This window comes from Arvicanthis niloticus, chromosome 4 (genome assembly GCF_011762505.2).
Source record: "Arvicanthis niloticus isolate mArvNil1 chromosome 4, mArvNil1.pat.X, whole genome shotgun sequence".
NCBI classification, from domain to species: domain Eukaryota; kingdom Metazoa; phylum Chordata; class Mammalia; order Rodentia; family Muridae; genus Arvicanthis; species Arvicanthis niloticus.
The window spans coordinates 114774378-114792285 of record NC_047661.1 but is presented as its reverse complement, the minus strand read 5'-3'; the positions used below and the strand labels follow the sequence as shown (position 1 = coordinate 114792285).

General features: G+C 39.3%; 1 protein-coding gene and 1 long non-coding RNA gene across 8 annotated transcripts in view; one reads left to right on the top strand and one right to left on the bottom strand.

Moving 5' to 3' along the window:
* LOC143442143 (uncharacterized) overlaps window positions 1–10147 on the top strand; it is a 14777-nt gene extending 4630 nt beyond the window's left edge. Inside the window, exons 2-3 of one of the 4 annotated variants that reach the window (XR_013110155.1) lie at window positions 6229–6762; window positions 8054–10147. This is a non-coding gene — a long non-coding RNA (uncharacterized LOC143442143). Of the gene's footprint in view, window positions 1–6228; window positions 6887–8050 lie in introns of those variants that run through there. The other 3 variants (XR_013110154.1, XR_013110153.1, XR_013110152.1) reach the window with 3 other exon arrangements.
* On the bottom strand, window positions 1242–17908 carry LOC117707173 (all-trans-retinol dehydrogenase [NAD(+)] ADH4). Of its 4 annotated transcripts, none has more exons than XM_034500580.2 (9): window positions 17440–17908; window positions 16076–16177; window positions 15036–15174; window positions 13595–13682; window positions 11726–11957; window positions 10154–10414; window positions 5580–5709; window positions 4516–4654; window positions 1242–3165 (listed from the first exon to the last, which is right to left on the bottom strand). In XM_034500580.2, the coding sequence occupies exons 1-9, from the start codon at window positions 17455–17457 to the stop codon at window positions 3141–3143; spliced, it is 1134 nt and encodes a 377-aa protein (XP_034356471.1). In that variant the 5' UTR covers window positions 17458–17908; the 3' UTR covers window positions 1242–3140. The 4 variants fall into 4 exon arrangements, 3 of the variants coding, with proteins under 3 accessions (XP_034356471.1, XP_076789411.1, XP_076789412.1); XM_076933296.1 differs by lacking the exon at window positions 17440–17908 and adding an exon at window positions 17102–17358 and having other exon boundaries at window positions 16076–16208; XM_076933297.1 differs by lacking the exon at window positions 17440–17908 and adding an exon at window positions 17076–17353 and having other exon boundaries at window positions 16076–16208.

The window sequence follows — 17908 nt, the reverse complement described above, 5'->3', positions numbered from 1 at the left end:
ACTTAGACTCCCACCAGTAATGGTTGAGTGTTCTTTTACTCCTAATCCTCATGAGCTGTCATTTGTTTTGTTGATCTTGGCCATTTTGATGAGTGAAAGATCAAATTTCGGAGTAGTTTTGATTTGTATTTTCTTGAGGACTAAGTTCAGTGGTTCTCAATCTGTGGGCTGTGAACCCTTTGGCAGTCACATATCAAATATTCTGTATATCAAATATTTATATTACAATTCATGACAGTAGCAAAATTACAGTTATGAAGTAGCACTGAAAATAGTTTTATGGTTCTGGGTCACCACAACATGAAGAACTGTATTAAAGGGTTACAGCATGAGAACCACTGACTAAGGATGTTGATTTCTTTAAGGGTTTCTTAGGCATTTGAGTTTTCTCTATTTAGAATTCTCTGTTTAGATATGTACCCAGTTTTAATTGTGTTATTTGTTTTTTATTTTTGTGATATCTAGTTACTTGAGTTCTTTATGTATTTTGCATATTAGTTCTATATCAGATATGGAATTGGTAAAAACCATTCCCCATTCTGTAGGCTGCTGCTTTGTTCTAAAGACAGTGTCCTTTGCTTTACATAAGCTTTTCCATTTCAGGATCCCATATATTAATTGTTGATCTTAGTACCTACATTAATGGTGTTCTGTTCAGAAACTCTTTTCCTGTACTAATTATTTCAAGGCCATCCCACACTTTCTCTTCTATCAGGTTCTGTGTATCTGATTTTATGTTGAACTTTTTGATTTGGAGCTGAGTTTTGTGCAGTGTGGATTAATTTGGATTCTTCTACATGCAGCCATCCAGTTGCCCAGAACCATTTGTTGAAGATGCTGTCTTTTTTTCAGTGTCTATTCTGATTTCTTTATAAAAAATATCAGATGTCCATCAATATATGAATTTATGTCTGGTTCTTTAGTTTGATTCCATTGATCAAGGTGTCCGTTTTTATGGTGTGCTGGTTTTATTACTATAGCTTTATAGTGCACATTGAAACCAGAAATGGTGATACCTTTAGATATTTTTTTTATTGTTCAGGATTGTTTTAGCTATCTTTGGTTTTTGTGTTTCCATATAAATCTGAGAATTATCCTTTTAAGGTCTGTGAAGAATTATATTGGAATCAGTAGATTGCTTTTGATTGACAGAAATAGACAGAGGGATAGCTGCATGACTTTTACTGGTTACTATCAAGAGTCTTCTCTTTATCCCGGATGAAGCATTAAGAGACCAAGTGTCAATTTGGAGAACCAATGTGTTTATTGCAGTTGCTTATAGGAGTCTGTTCAGGTACATGGGCTGGGGTTGGCAACTCAGACCTTTAATTGTAGCACTCAGGAGACAGAGGTTGGTGGGTCTCTGTGAGTTCCAGACCAGCGTGGTCTACATTTTGAGACAGGGTTTCAAAATCAAATCAAATCAAATCAAATCAAAATCAAACTGAAAGTCAATCATCAAAATCAAAACCAATGAAAACTGTTTAGCCTGTAGATGCACCTTCCTCATAAAGCAGCTGGAAGGATAGTGTATGTGTCCCTGTAACAAGACTCATGCACTTTAGTTAGTAAAGTCTGCCTTGTACAATTCACAGGGGATTGAATGGCTGGAGGGCCTGCTCTCTGTAAGGTGCTCAGGGTTAGGAACATGGCCCTATCTTCAGGGGCCTTGTAGCAGAAAGTGTTTGAGAATCACATTATATAATACATAGGAAGGGACCCTTTATAACGATAGCTTTGATGTCGATAGAAATTGCTATTCTTTCTGAGTTCCCTTTTCTCAGTGAAAATGGCATCTAGGAAATGGAAAATTGAAAGGGACAGCAGAGGGTGCTGTGGTAGCATTTTGAAAACGAAGGTGTCAAAGGCACATAGTGACTATGAGAAAACCCTTTGTGCTTTTCAGACAAATGTGTCGTAGTACTGTGATTAGATTGCCTTCTAAATTTAAGTGTTTGCACACTACTACTGGAATGGATGCACTAATGTTAGACCCACAAAACCCAGCCTTTAGAAATAAAACACATGCCTTGTTATGTGGAGGAATACATATTTTGATAGCAGATTTAATATCCTGAAGAAGGTCAATGGTATATATGCATTAAAGTTTTCATCTTTGGACTAAAGCATTAGCAAATAGAGATCAGGATAGTTCTTTACAACAGAAAGTACATTGCCCTGCAAACCATATTTTTGGGTTTTTCTCCTTTGGAGGGAATCAAGTTCTAGTCTGGCACAATGGTCTGACACTCTAGAAAAGTAGTTTGTGTTGCATCTACCCTTTCAAAAAGCAGCATTCATCAGTGAATGAGAGCATGTAGGAAAAGGAGCCAGCTGTCAGGATGTAGACGTTCATGTATTTTACTCATGGAAAACTGCATTACTTGTATGCAATTTTTAAAATAGCATCTCAATCTTTAGTTAATCATGGCACTGATTAGGGAGAAGATGAATATAAAAAACATTTTTGAAGAATTCCACTCAAAACAGGAAATCTGCTACCAGACAATGTCTTCGATATATTAATTACAGGGAACTGTATCCATGGAATCTTTATGACATGGTCTCCTATACAAGATCTGGACAATGGCAACACCCATTGAGATTCCAGTGTGCACAGGGGACCTCTCACAAGGCACACCCCTAGATGAAGACCTACAGGCAATTAATGGCTATTAAGAGAGGAAGACCAGTCTTCTCCAGGAAGGAGTCACCCCATAGGTTATCCAATCCCGATTGGTTAGGCGGTTACTCATATAGAACATGAATAATAACAAATGGACTCAAAAGTTTTTATCTGTATATACATTTGTGTACATATATGTATTTAACAGCTGAAGAAGAGAGGTCATGAATTTGAGAGTTAAGGGAAGGAATGTGAGAGGAGCTGGAGAGGGAGGCAGTGGGATAGAAACCATGTAAGTACAGTACTCACGTATAAAATCCCCCAAAACAAAAATCCCACCAAACCCTAAGTAGCAGCAAGTGAAAAGAGGGAATATATAATTTATAGTCAATCTGTGTTGATACAAAGTGTAAATACATGCTTAAACTCATAGCTTTCTTTAGCTCATCATGTGAAGTAATGAGTCAGCCAGACAGGCTCGGATCCAATCAGACGACATTCCAAGATGGCTTCTTCAAAAGGTCAGGATTGTCCGGATACTGATAAAAGTAATACAACAATAAATACTATTTATCTCAACACTTTATCCAAAGTCCACAGGTTGTTTTCCTTTTCACTTTAGAATTTGATCTAGTCTTCCTTTAGAGACACCTTTTAAAAATTAACATGTGCTATTTACATGCAATAATGGAGTTCATTGTGATACTTTAGGGCATGTATACAATGCTCTTTGACTATATTCCCCCCACCCCCTTCTCGCTCCACTCCTCCCTTTAGTAGAAGCTCATGCTGGTAAGAATCATGTCTTCTGTTTTGTCATCTTTCTCCATCCGTGGCAGTAATAATATCTGTGACAGTGTTAATAGATTGGGGGAAAGTGGGAATTTTCATTTTCTGTGACATTTGTTCTGTTTCCAGCTCTTACCACATTGACTATCCTTTAGTCTCCTCTGTTTTAGTCTCCCTTCCTCTTCCTTGTCATATCTTTTAAGTTCTTTGCCCCATTTCTCTTCTAAATACTGTTATTCTTGATGTTCACTCTTTGCTTCTATTAATAAAGGCTGTAAATTAACTAAAATAACTAATCCCAGTCTTACATAGTCCCTAGCCTCTAGGAAGCCCTTATTTTGAGGACTGATATAAATTAATACCTAGAACCCAATCCTGAGATGCACAGGAAAGCTAAAACTGTTGATTAAATGTCTCGATCTAACAGGAGCCCCAGGACAAGGCAAGACAGTGGGGGTTGAAGTGCTTGTGTGTACCCGATTCCTGCCATTCTGCTCATATCTCAGCAGTTGCACAGGGCTCTGACCACGAATGCTCTTTGTCAAACAGCAGAAGACAATTCTAGACGTGGGCACACTGGACGGGAAACCTACCATTATACTATAGAAATCTTTCTTTCAAGGAATAACTGGCTTGAATTAACAATTGTTTGTGAGAGGGAATTCATCTATCAGCTTATGCCACTACTGTATACTGCATAGTATATATAACACTGTGCATTGCAAAAATGGAAGCTTTTCTTTTTTTCCCAGATGGCTATTGTTTAATCTGTTAAGCACGTCTAGTGATTTGGATGTAGTCAAGAGACACCTGGTTGGTTGTTAGAGTAAATAAAAACCATAAAGGTTGAGGTTAGAAAGATGGCTCACTGGTTAGGATCACTTGATGCTCCAGGTTTAGTCCCCATCCCCCACATCAGATGGCTCACAAGTGCCTAAGGTTCTACTTCTAGGGGGTCTGACATTCTATCATGTCTTCCTCAGGCACCTTCCTGCTCATGGTGTACATAAATACACACAGATAACACATAGAATAAAAAGTCATAAACAAAATTTCACAAAGGATTTCTAGTACACTGAGTTATAAAGTTTGCAGTTTACCTTTTTCCTTGGTTCATCAGGTCAATTGCGTCATTGATTTTGTTGAAAGGTAGGGCATGGGTCACCAGTAAGTCCAGATCGAATTTCTTATTCTTGTAGTCAGTAACCAGGTTTGGGACAGAGTCTACACTTTTCCAACCTGTAATTTGGCCATAGTGTCATGTAAAGAAAGGCATACCATTTGACATACAGAAATAGTTTAATTTTTCTCCTTTAAAGACATTTTTATGGCATTCATACATGTGCATAATGCACTTTGCTAATGTCTACTTTCCATGAATAGTCTCTCTTGTCACCTGTCCCTTCTCCTGCTGGTCCCCCTTTAGTTTAAAGTCTTTGCTTTGTTTACTTAAATCTAGCTAAGTGTGACTGTTGAAGACGTGAAATTATCAGGTCCGATTTGAGTTGCTTTAAGTGCACCAAGCTTTACCCTAGCCTTAATTTAATAGATTTATTATATTTAAATGTTTTCCTTTGCCACATAATGGTGGTACATGCCTTTAATCCTAGCATTTGGGAGACAGAGGCAGGAAGAACTCTAGGTCTGAGGCCAGCCTGGTCTACAGAGTGAGTTCCAAGACAGCCAGGGCTACACAGAGAAGCTATCTTCAAAAAAAAAAGTTTTCTTCATAAGGAAAATTGAAGATTATTATCCATGCTATCTAAGAAATGACCTTAATTAGACCAAATTTTCTGTTTTGTTACTCTGAGTTGATTGGTTCATCTAAATACCACTTGAATTTTTTTTTCTTTTTCTTTTGAGATGGTTCTTGTTATGCAGCTCAGGTGAGCCTTGAATTTACTCTATGAAGACTTGTCTCAAACTTAGGATCTCTCTGCCTCAGCCTCTGGAGAGCTAGGATTATAGGCTTGTACTACTAAGTGCAGCTACTTGAACTGAATTTCAATTTGTAGATTATAGTCATATTTCCATATAAACTTCATTGACTTTTCAAATACTGGACTAGTTTTTGTATACTCAATGTTTATAGAAATTATTTTAATAATTTTATAATTTCATATTATAGCAAAGAAAACTAAAAACTATAGAGAAAGAAACGGACCACCAAAGAATGTTCCATTTACAGAACGCCCCAATATAATGTCCACGGTGGATATATTCATTTCATCAACCTTTGCTCCGACCACAGTGCAGGACCCCCAGCCTGATACAGTGCAGTCCACAGCTGCTTTCTGAAATGTCAAACAAAAGACGTGAGCTGCAGCGTGACTATATACAGTGCTCCAGGGACTGTTTGTACCATGTTGCCAGCTATATAATAGGCTCAAGTTCAGCACATTATCACAACATTCAATGAACTGTGAGGTTCTAGTGTTCTGTTTACAAAATCATTTTTAGTACATCGAAAAGATATTGAAAGTAAACGGGACGCATCTTACTCTGTACAAACACCATCGTTTGGATGAAACTTCAATGTGTAGCATGGATACTGAGGAACATTACCATGGAATTAAGAAGAATCTATACTAGTTTGGCAATCTGTCACAAACATTTACTAAAATATGAGAAATTTCAGGGACTTGTGATGAAAATATTGTAAAGTATGAAGAGAGAGCCAGTAAGTGATTCTGTAGCATCTGCGAAATGCACACACTGAATACTTAGATTTCAGAGGGGAACAAAGATGGAGAAATGCTCTTTAAAACTGGGAAAGACGAGAAAATAACACTTTGTTTCCTTACACTTTTTAGCCAACAGTTGGAATGCATCCTGCCTGCTATGTCTGCACTTGCTGAGATTGTGAGGCCGTGGATTTGAGCTTTAATTGCTGAGTCACCATGTGGAAGAATAGCCCAAGATAATTGCCTAGAATAAGGAAATCGTCGACTGAGACAGAGAACTGCTGTGTTAGCCTACTGTAAGTCTGGGACTGATGGAGAAATGCTAAGAATTGAGAATGTAAGTTTCAGTGTGGAAGGCCATTCCATGTAGAAACCATAAGGCAAACATAAACATTTTGACTGATGCAGAGGACAGGTATCGACCTGGTTGGCTCCACACCGCTGAGCACGGAGGAAGATGAAGTTGTTCTCTTCCTGGAAGGGGACACATTCTAGGAAATTAGGGTGCTCTTTGAAGTTTTTATTTTAATGTGTGTTTATTTCCTATCTTGAGAATTCCTGATGCTTCAAAATCAACTCAACACTGGAGATGGTGGTTCATCCCATAATCTCTGCCCTTGGGAGTCTGAGGCAGGAGGATGGCAAGTTCCAGGACAGCTGCATGTAAGACTCTAAAATCAAAACCCAAATGAAAGCAAAGCAAAACCATCAAATCACCAAACAAGATAAAACTGTTAAAACAACCCCCCTAAAACGAAACCAAACTAAACCAAAACAACAACACCCCCCCCAACCCAGCAATGACAACAGAACCACACCCCCCTCTAAACTACAAAACTTGAAAAGTAAAAAAGAGAAATTAACCCTTATATAACCCTGGCTGTCCTGGACCCCACTATTTAGATCAGGTCACTCTTGAATTTACAAAGTCCTGCCTGCTTCTGTTGCCCAAGTGCTGGGATCAACAGCATATGGTACCATCTTCAGTCTTATTTTCTGTGTACTTTGTATGACACAGGACATTTTTTATCTTTACATACCACATAGAGAGACCCACGGAGAGGAGAAGAGTCTGTGGGCGTCACTTTTCACTTTAAAGTAGCTACTTACAGGAAGTCTTTAACACTATTGTTCTTAAGGAGAGTGATGGAGGAAGACTCTTGGACTTGAACCGTAGGCCTCTGCATGCATGTGCACCCACAAACATGCAAACATGCATACATACATGTAAGCATATCACATACACATGAGAAAATACAAACAACCATGACCAGGTTTTAAGGGCCTTTCCTGCTGCTATATTTGTATTTCTGACCTTCCCTCTAGTTCAGCAGTTAAACTTTATGACAGTAAGTTGATTCAAATGGGGATTGTATGCAAATGCAGGGTTTTATTCAGTAGAGAGATGACTCTTTATGAGAATTAGTTTTGGCTGCGTGTATTGGTACATATTTTAATACCAATACTTGAGAAGCAGAGGGAGGCAGATCTCTGTGAGTTCAAGGCCAATCTAGTTTACATAGTGAGTTACGTGAAATTGGGGCTACACAGTGAGACCCTGTCTCAAACAAAGAGTGTTTTTGTTTGAATTGGCAAAACATTAGAAACTTGCTCATGCTATATAACTTTTGAACTCTTCTGTTAGGTTCTTTAGGCTGTTTCAGAAAATTAGAGGTAATTTAGATCAAATCTATACCCATAATTAGAAGTTGCATTATAATCCCCAAGCATGTGTTTGTGGTTTTAGGTATAGCAGTTTTTGGTTGAAGACTAAATATTTCATCTTTCAAGACAGATAAATCTATCTTGTTTCATCTGCATTCTAGTGTAATTCTGATTCATAATTTAAAATACTCATAAGTCAGCTAGTAATAGAATGTGTTAAAATTTAACAAGTTAAAATTAACATGCTCTATTAATTGACTTATATCACTGTTTTTGTTATTTGAAGAAGAAGAAGAAGAAGAAGAAGAAGAAGAAGAAGAAGAAGAAGAAGAAGAAGAAGAAGAAGAAGAAGAAGAAACAGTGAAATTCCCCCCAAACTGTGGCACAGAACTCTGGCTTAGGCACGTGTCTGGGAGTGTGGCTCAGGCACTGATATGCTACAAAATAAAAAAAAAATAGCAAACAATGGAAACTTTAAAGAAGTCTGTGCTGGATAGTTTTATGTTATCTTTTTTAAAAATGATTTTTTAAAAAAAGATTTATTTATTTAATGTATGTGAGTACACTGCATCTGTCTTCAGACACACCAGAAAGAGGCCATCTGTAATGGTTGTGAGCCACCATGTGGATGCTGGGAATTGAACATAGGACCTCTGGAAGAGCAGTCAGTGCTCTAAACCATTGAGCCATCTCTCCAGCCTGTTTTATGTTATTTTGACACAAGCTAAAATCACCTGAGAGCCGGGAACCTCAATTAAGAAAATGCCTTCATAAGATCAGCTGTAGGCAAGACTTGTAGAGCACTTTCTTACAATTGATTGATGTGTGGAGGGCTCAACCCATTGTGGGTGGTGCCATCCTTGGGCTGATAGTCTTGGGTTCTATAAGAAGGCTGAGCAAGCCATAGGGAACAATCCAGTAAGCAACACCCCTCCATGGCCTCAGCATCCTGGAGCTCCTGCCTCCAGGTTCTTATCTTGTTTGAGTTCCTCTTGGCTTCCTTCAAGGATGGACTCCAATGTGGAAGCGTAAGCCAAATAAACACACACACACACACACACACACACACACACACACACACACACACACCATAACAGGTAAGCTGCTTTTCACTGTAAAAATGAGCTGTGGGAAATAAAGAACGGATGTGGGGCACTGCAGGGTGCATGGTGGGAAGCTCAGAACACAGGGCACAGAACAGGGTAAGAAGCCCTGAATGCTGCTGTCCCCAGCTTTTCCCACCTGCTAGATGCTGTCAGGTGGGTTGTGTGTGGCCTGTGGTTGCTTTATTCCTGGACTCCATTCTCTTCCGGAGAGTGCCCTAGTCAGGTAAGACCCAGGGAAGGAAACTTCAGGAAGTCTTTTTCTTTATAGCTTTTACTCCATGTAACCATCTCTAAGAGGGGGTTTAGTAACCAGGCTGCATGCCAGTGTTACTCAAAAAGGAAAACATCACAGCTGCCTCTACTCACAATGAAACAGAAAGAATCAAGGCAGAGTACTAAGACCATTTCATCCCACAAACAAACAAACAAACAAACAACAAACAACAAAATTAGCATCTTGAGTAAATACAAACTAGGTATTGTTCACCAAAGAAAAAAGGTGGGCAGCACAAGTGGAGACTACAGAGATGACATGTCTGCAACGCATCTCACTGCCTTTTATTTCTTTTTGATGTGATACAGTGGGGAAGTTCCCTTGCTACGTAAAAATAAAGGAACCCTTCAAGTTTTCTGTTAGCAATAGTTCGAACTGTCATGAAAAAAAAAAAAAAACCATCGGAAACTATTATTTTCTGCTCAAGAAGAGATCTCAGAAGAGCGAACACGTGGAAGGAAGCGGTATGGCTGCCATCTTGGAGGCCTGAACGTGCAGAGCATGAGCATGGGGAAAGCAATGTGACCCAAACTTGGCCTGACTATGCCTTTGAGGGAGTCATGTGCAAGTTTCCTGCGTGCTGATAACTGGCAGGATCTTTAGAGAGGCCTCTCTAGTGAATCACACGTTACCCCACCATCAGCCTGTTCAGGTGGATGAGATGCAGATGGTAGAGTCACCCAAATTGGCCTTGTGCTGTGTAGAGTTTTTCAGCTTTCAGAATGTAAGCTAAATAAGCCTCTTCTCCTAATAAGCGCCCCAAACACAGGTAGTTCATGACACTAACATAAAACAAACCAATAGAAACCACATCAGTGAGCTTTGATGAAAAGTTAACATGGCGGAGAGGGGGTGAGTGGTGGCCTACAGCTGACAGTTCTTTTCTATCTGCCTTTGAAAAGGCATCAACTGCTATAAACATGGCCTACTTCCCCTTATTATTTGGTGATTAAAGAACATATTAGAAGCAAGAATCAAGGACTGGGGATGGGGAGAGAAGTCTACATACCAAGGTCTGAGCTGTTCCTGCACAGTCAAGGGAGAAATCCACACCTCCATCGGTCATTTCTGTGATGACATCCTGGACAGGTTTGTCTAGGTCTCTGGGATTAAGGCAGTCAGTGGCTCCCAGGGCCTTGGCTTTTGGAAACTTCTCACTGTTGATGTCAATAGCTATGATTCTGGAAGCACCTGCTATTTTACAGCCAATTATAGCAGAAAGACCTACACACCCCAGGCCAAAGACAGCACAAGTGGAACCAGGAGTGACCTGCAGGCAGGAAAAGTACAGAGTGACTTAAAGTTGCTGATTTTAGCTTTTTCTTTCATGAGGGAGGGTGATATGAGGACCCAGACATGTAAGGAAAGAAAGAAAGAAAGAAAGAAAGAAAGAAAGAAAGAAAGAAAGGAAAAAAGCAAGCCAGCAAGCAAGCAAGCCGGTTATAAAACTCTGATATACCCAGTGGTGACAGTCTGCCAATGTTAAGACAGATGCTTTTCAACCAAAATCTGTAGTTATACAAGGGCCATTCATGGTTCACATATCAATTCAAAGGAGTCAGCCTAAGGGGAAGAAATTCTCTTATTTCATTTTTCCCTTTAGTGATGGTAGAAAACAATTTAAAAGTCCACACACTCTCAAAGGAGTTGTTTTTCCCCATTGAAATTGGGTCAGAGGTATGTGTATTTCTGAATCTATATTTCTCTCTCTCTCTCTCTCTCTCTCTCTCTCTCTCTCTCTCTCTCTTCAAGACAGGGTTTCTCTATATAGTACCACTGTCCTGAAACTTGATCAGTAGACTAGACTGATAGACAGACAGACAGACAGACAGACAGACAGGGATAGGGAAAGACTGATAGACTGATATATATCTAATGTGTTGAGTAAAGTCAGCAGGGAGAGATGAGGCTTCTTCCTTGCAATGCTTCAGGGATGCCTAGGAGATCTTTTATTTTTCCCATCTTGTCTATTTGACTGCAACCTGGTGAGCCTTAAAAGATGTTCAAATTCTAATAGGATCCCAGGAACACATCTTGCAAGAATACACTCTCTTAAAACCACAAAGGGATGGGAAATTGGTAAATTATTATTGATTGAGGGAGAATAATCTACAGAATCAGGGAGAGAGCAGGGTAACTAAATGGAAATAGGTGGGGTTCTCCATTTGCTGTTGTCCCCATATGAGCATTCATATTCAGAGGTCACGTTTAAATGGGCTCTGTATAAGTCAGGGGCCAGCTATATGAAGCTGTAGCTTATTAACTCAGTGTTTTAGGTACACCATCTAACTTATGCTCATATCTATTAATATTATTATTTAGAGACATCTAATAATGCACATAAAGTCACAGAGGCTAAGCTGGAGATGTAGCTCAATGGTATAGCACTTTCCTAGCAGGTGCGCGTCCTGGGGTTTAATCTGCAGAACATATGAAAAAAAATCACGGGGGTCATAAATGATCTAGGTAATTATAGTGACAATAAGCAATGTAGCCAGTGTGAAAGCAGTCCTCACTCCTTTACACAGGATTGTCTCCGAGTAACCTGTGTTTGCAGATAGCCTAGCATTTAACAGTGCACCTTGGCAGTGTTGATTGCAGCCCCGTAGCCTGATGAGAACCCACATCCAATCAGACACACTCTCTCCAAGTTTGCCTCATCATCGACTCTGGCAAGATTGGCTTCTGAAACCACAGTGTACTGAGAGAATGAACTGACTCCCATGAAATGGTAAATTGATCTTCCTTTGCAGGTAAACCTGCTGGTTCTGTCTTCCATGAGCTCTTGATCAATAGTGGGGTATTTAAAGTTTCTGGAGAAAGAGAAGCACACAATGAAGAAGATATGTCAGATGTCATATATTTGTCATGAAAGTTTTATGGAATCTACTGGAAAGGTTGGGAAAATAACTTGATATTTTTGTATCCATACATAGTATTTCTGAGTTATGTTAGTGTCGATACCAGTGCACCTTTGTTGAGTGCTTTCTTTATGTCAGAAGCCCTTTAAAGGGCTGTGTTATTCATTTTTTTTCTGATAGAAGGATCAAATAAAACTAAAAATTGAACAGTACAATGACCCTCCATATGCTTATCTTCCAGCTTCCTTGACTGTCAAGTACTGGTCAGTCAAGTTTCACCTGGCACCATCTTCTTCCATATCATATTATTTCATCTGTACTGAAATATTTTTGTACCTGTTTCTCAAAGATTCCTTTAAGTTGGCACAGTGCATTTATCAAGACTGGAGTCCTCAGTCCCATAGTTTCCCTCCTCATGAGTGCTGCGGATCATTCTACTGAGATCTGGGTTAATGGACTTCTCTGTTTCAGCATTGCCTCTTAAATCCGAAAGTTTTAATGAAATGTCTGATTCAGATTTCACATTTTTTTTTCACCTGGAGAGGGGAGGGTCACTGTATCTGAATATTTCTTTTTTTTTTTTTTATGCTATTAGAATTCATGGCCATTGTCTAAACCTATCATTTCATTAAAGGTTTGCAAAAGAATATAGTTTTAATTCAACCCTGAAAACTGACATGTAGTATCTTTTTGTAGATGGAGAAACAGAGGCATAGATATGAGTAATACAGTTTTAACTTATTTTTTTATAAAAGATTTGCTTATTATGCATGTGTGTGAGTTTATATGCACCACATATGTAGGTGCTCACAGAGGCCAGAAGAGGGCATTGGATCTCTCGGAATTGGAGTTACAGGTGGTGTTGCAAGCCTACATAGGTGCTGATAACTGAATCCAAGTCCTCTGGACGAGTAGTGACCGCTTTTAACTGCTGAGCCCATCAGCCCAGGTTTTAACTTACTAAATAACAAGCTTCAATCAGCATGCAGGACAAACACATCGTTCTATGGTTTCAATAAAATCAGTCTGAGGTGATGAAGATCCATCCTGTTCAGCCCCAGTGTCTGTGTTAAAAATCTGTTTTCAGGATCTGAAGTTATATTGGAGTGAACTAATGTGCCTTTCCATATTCTTTCTCACTCCCCTAGAAGTAGATGTGATTTCAACGTGGAATTTATCACTCCAGTGATGTGTTTCTACTTTGTCACATACATATGTAACCGTAAACTCCGGTACTGTCTTTTTGTGCCATACTATATACTATGCCCTCTAGCATCTTGTTCCTTTCCTTTAACATGTGTGATTACATTACTGTATATATTTTAAGTCCAGCTATTTTTATTGTATGGTGGTCCATTGTGTTACTGTATAGCAGTGGCTCAACCTAGTTTTTCCCTGAAGGACACTCCTGTGGGTTTTAATTGCTCTTATAAGCCACGTGTGTTTGGAACAGTGTCTTACAGGCACATGGAAGTAGCATTAGTAAGTGGAAGGTTTGTTCTCATGTTTTCCCCTCCATTTATTTTTGCCCAGTGTGTTCCCGACATGCATGTCTACTGATCCTCTTATTCCCAGCGAAGGGAGCTTACCGGAGTTTCCCACAGAGGTTTGTGAGAGGACTCAGACAGAGCTTGCACTTTTTGCACTGTGGCGCAAAGAATGGGATTACTTTGTCACCTACAAAGAAAGGCCACATGTTAGGTAGTACCAAAGATGTAGTTATAGTTTCTAGAAGCACAGGTAGGTTAGGAATCGGTGGTAGAGAACTTGCCTATTTTATGCAAAGGCTCAGGCTTGCTTCCTAGCCTTCAAACACATTCTCTCAGATAAACCAGTGGAAAACATTTTTTTTCCTAGTATATACATTTTATATTCAACAAGAATATATAAGTAGCAAAAATATTTTGTTTCAGTAAGATAGAAGATTGTGAACTTTTCTTTAATCTGCTAGGCAGCCAGGTAGCCTGAACTGGTATAATAGGTACAGGGTTCTAGCTGGGAATCTGCTTACTTAAGTCTGCATGTGGCTGTTCTTTACTGTCTTTCAAACACTCTGTTTGGAGCTGAGAACATCACTGTAGGACTGCGGAGGTAGGGCATGCTAGGCTAGGACACTCACGGCCCATGTTGTACCTTTTAGATTCACCTTTAAATCCTACTTGTTCTAGCTCCTCATTGTCCACTTCTGCAATGGCTTTGGTTCTTTGATGACCAAAGTGATGATTATTCTCACGTGGTCAGCAGTTCATGTGTGGCAGCACCATTAGCTAATGTTATTATTGGACTTCTCACATCTGCCATTTTAGAAAAGAGAAATCCAAGTCCAATCACAAAGACCATGGTAAGTGGCCCCAGTCATACAGCCAGTAAATGGCAGTCAGGACTAAAGGTTTACACTGGTCGTACCTTCAAGGCTACAAGGTTTTGAGGGAGCAACCTGGTTTTGTGCTCATACTTGGAATGAAAAATACTAATATACCTCCAAGTTTGGATGCATGGCTGATATGGCTCATCAGATCGGACAAGGCCTGCACACCTGTATACGCTGTATATGTTATAAAATATAATGAGCCTCTGGCTTGCTTCAGGGTATCAGGTTTTATCTTATGAACTTCCAACATGATACTTAAGCTAACACTGACATGTGTGGTGCTTTCCCCTTAAGCCTTCTGCAAGCCTTCACTCTTTACATAACCATAAAATAAATTTCCATTTCACACAGAGGAAGTATTTGTGAACCACAGAAGCTTCAGTGTACATTAACCATAGAGCTTTGCTTTATAGGATGATATCTCTGTTTATGTAAATACAGTGGCCGTATCTCTAGGATTTATTAGGCTGTTCTGTTTGCAAATATTCTACTTCCTTTTTACACCATGACAGATTGTGTTGGTGCCCCTTTGGGAAAGATGAACTATGTAAGCAAAGCCAAAAAGCCCAGTCACAGCATACAAAGCAAAGGCAGTTGTCAGGAGCTATCATGGAAAAGGCTAAGTCTGTCTATTTTATTGAAATCAGAAGGTGGAATACCTGGTTTGAGGTTGGTCACTCCTGGCCCAACACTTTCTACAATTCCTGCACACTCATGGCCAAGGACTACTGGGAAGAGAGCTTTCTTCTTAGGATTGGTGGCGTTGATGTCAGTAGGACACACGCACGTGGCTATTACCTACAAAGCAAGACAGACCTGAGTTGTGGTCCTATAGTGTGTTCTTAGGTCCAATGTTATCTTGACTCGTTATAGCAATCCTAGAATTTAGTAAAAGAATTACATTTTGAGGGGAAAAGAGAACATACAAAATGTACTAGGCCATTCTTCCTAGAATCCAATTTAATTTTCCAATTTTCATTGTTCCTAAAAAGAAATCCCAGGGTTGGTGATATTATCTCTAGGAGACAAAAATCAAAGGTAAAAGAGACAAGAGACTAGACACCAGGCAGTGGTTAGGACATAGTTCTACTCGGCTCGTTCTACCATGTGGAGACTGTATGAACTGTAGAGGAAATAGACCTTCTGTAGTTAAAAGAAACTAAATCACTCTTCAACTTGTCCCAGTGAGATTCTCGGATTTGTCCATGAGGCTTCTCCCTGCATCTTCACACACAAACCTGTGATGAGTTGGTCCAAAAGAAAAATGGATAACTGTGGGCTTGCTGTTAATGCTTCACTCTACTCTTCCCTACTGACCCATCCCTAATCCCTCCTCTTGGTACCCATGTCTATGTGTCCAGCCTGGGAAGGCTCTCCAAGTTCTCAACCTCCTTTGCTTTGGGCTACATCTCTCTTCTTTTTAATAACATTCCCCCATAATTAGTATTTGGAGAATAAAAAGAAAACCTAACTAATTTTAATGCAAAACAAGGTACTTTGCTAATACTTAGGGTTGGTATCAAGATGAAGATAGTTGAGTTAGATTTCAAACCCATCGTAAAAAAAAAAAAAGAATGACATTGCCTCTTTTAAAATCTGGATCTAAAAATATAGACACCCAGTTTTAAATATAGACACCCAAAGTGGAAAGTCAACATTCAGGGCCCTGTCTATATGCCCAGCTAAAGTCCCCACTCACCTGGATTCGAACTTCATGAGACTTAGGAGGAGACACTTCGATTTCTTCAATGCAAAGGGGGCTGCCAGTTTCCCAGGCGACAGCTGCCTTGCATTTAATAACCTGAAAGAGAGAGGAAGGAGAGAGGTGGAGACTGATGGTGAGGGAAGGAAGGGAGAGAGAGAGAGAAAGAAAGCAAGTTTGTTTTGTTTGTTTGTTTGTTTTGCAAAAATGGACAATATTCATGCCATAATTACATGAAAAAAAGGAGTTTGTAACTAGTTGCATATATACTTACATTATTTTCAGGAGAAGAGATCTTAAATTAATGTCCACATTATAACCATTGTAATTTTTGAATTGAAGAAACAAATATATAAAATTTCACCCTAATACTATTCCTACACATTTATCTCCATAACAAAGGAGATATAATTATAAGGCTTAAGGTTTTGGTAGGTGGCCAAAGGCATTTGTAATCATCTCAGAATTACCTGAGCTGAGGTCGTTATGTGTGTTTTTGATTTGCTACTTAGAGCGTGGTCTTTGGTCCAGCAGGTATTCCTATCACTCTGGAGTTGTTAGAGAAGAAAGTCCCGTCCTAAATCTACTAACATGATCAACTAAGGTCTCCAGATGGTAAAAAATCTGGGAAGTGAGGCTCACACAATCAGTTTATTAGTAGATTGTAAGTTAAATAAAAAATGTTCTCTTTGTAATAATTGAGTAAAAGTGCATTAAAAAAACATAAACACCTAAGATTTTATAATTAATTCTTACATTATGTTTTCAGTCTAAAATTACATTTTTAATTTCAAACATAAGTAAAATTGAAAGAAAGTCAATAACCCCTTGTCCTGACCACTACATAACTATTGTACATTTTTTGATCATTTGAATACTTGCTTCTCTATTGTTCTTAGGCAGTATTTAATTATGGTTTAAATTGGTATTTTTTATATCACAAATGTCATGTATATTCGTTACAAGAGATTTTGAAATGTAAGAAAAAAAACCCCACCTGTACATTTATCAGTTTCTCCTTACATTGAAAAACCTTGGTGTGTCCTTATATGGAGTCGTATACACAGCATTTCAGAATCTACATCCCATCCATTCACGTGCCTTAAATACATTCTCTGCATGGATGGTTGTTAGAGCACAGGGAAATCATTTTCTCCCCCACCCCCTTTAGTGCCCTACATGCTTTGGCAAATCAGAGCTGTTCTTCCCTAGAGCAGAGTTCTAGCTTAGGGACCCTTCCTATCCCTTAGTTGACTTCAGTCGCTGTGCCTCTAGTGTAACCCGGAAGGAAGCATCTTCAGCAAATGTGCAAAGACACAGCAGAAGCAGCAGCCAAATGCTGACAAAGGTTATTCACTTACCTTTCCCCGGGTGCCCATTTTCTTTGGGAAGCTTGCTTTGGAAGTGTCTTGCTGACTCTGGCCTTTCACCTCTGCCCAGAATGCTCTGTGTCCTGTGCTGGGGACTCTGGATAAATAGCACTCCTGATGGCTGGTTCTCCAGTCACAGCCCTGCCTGACCTGACATTTGTACTGTCATAGTTCATTTACAAACCCATCACTCCCAGCTGCCACCAAGATGTTTTCTTTAATTGGCTTTAAAAAAAACCCTTTTATTACAATATATCGAATAAACAAAGTGCATTAATTGTGTAAGGCTGAGATACAAGTAACTACCAAGCAAAGGTCATCTCAGTTGTACTGGAACTTTCCTCCCACCCATTCTTCTGTGTTGGGAGCCGACTTTAGCAGAAAGCGGCTAGATCAACTTTGCAGCCATCTGGAACCATATACCCTGACGAAAGATTTGGTTTTCAATAGCCTACAACAG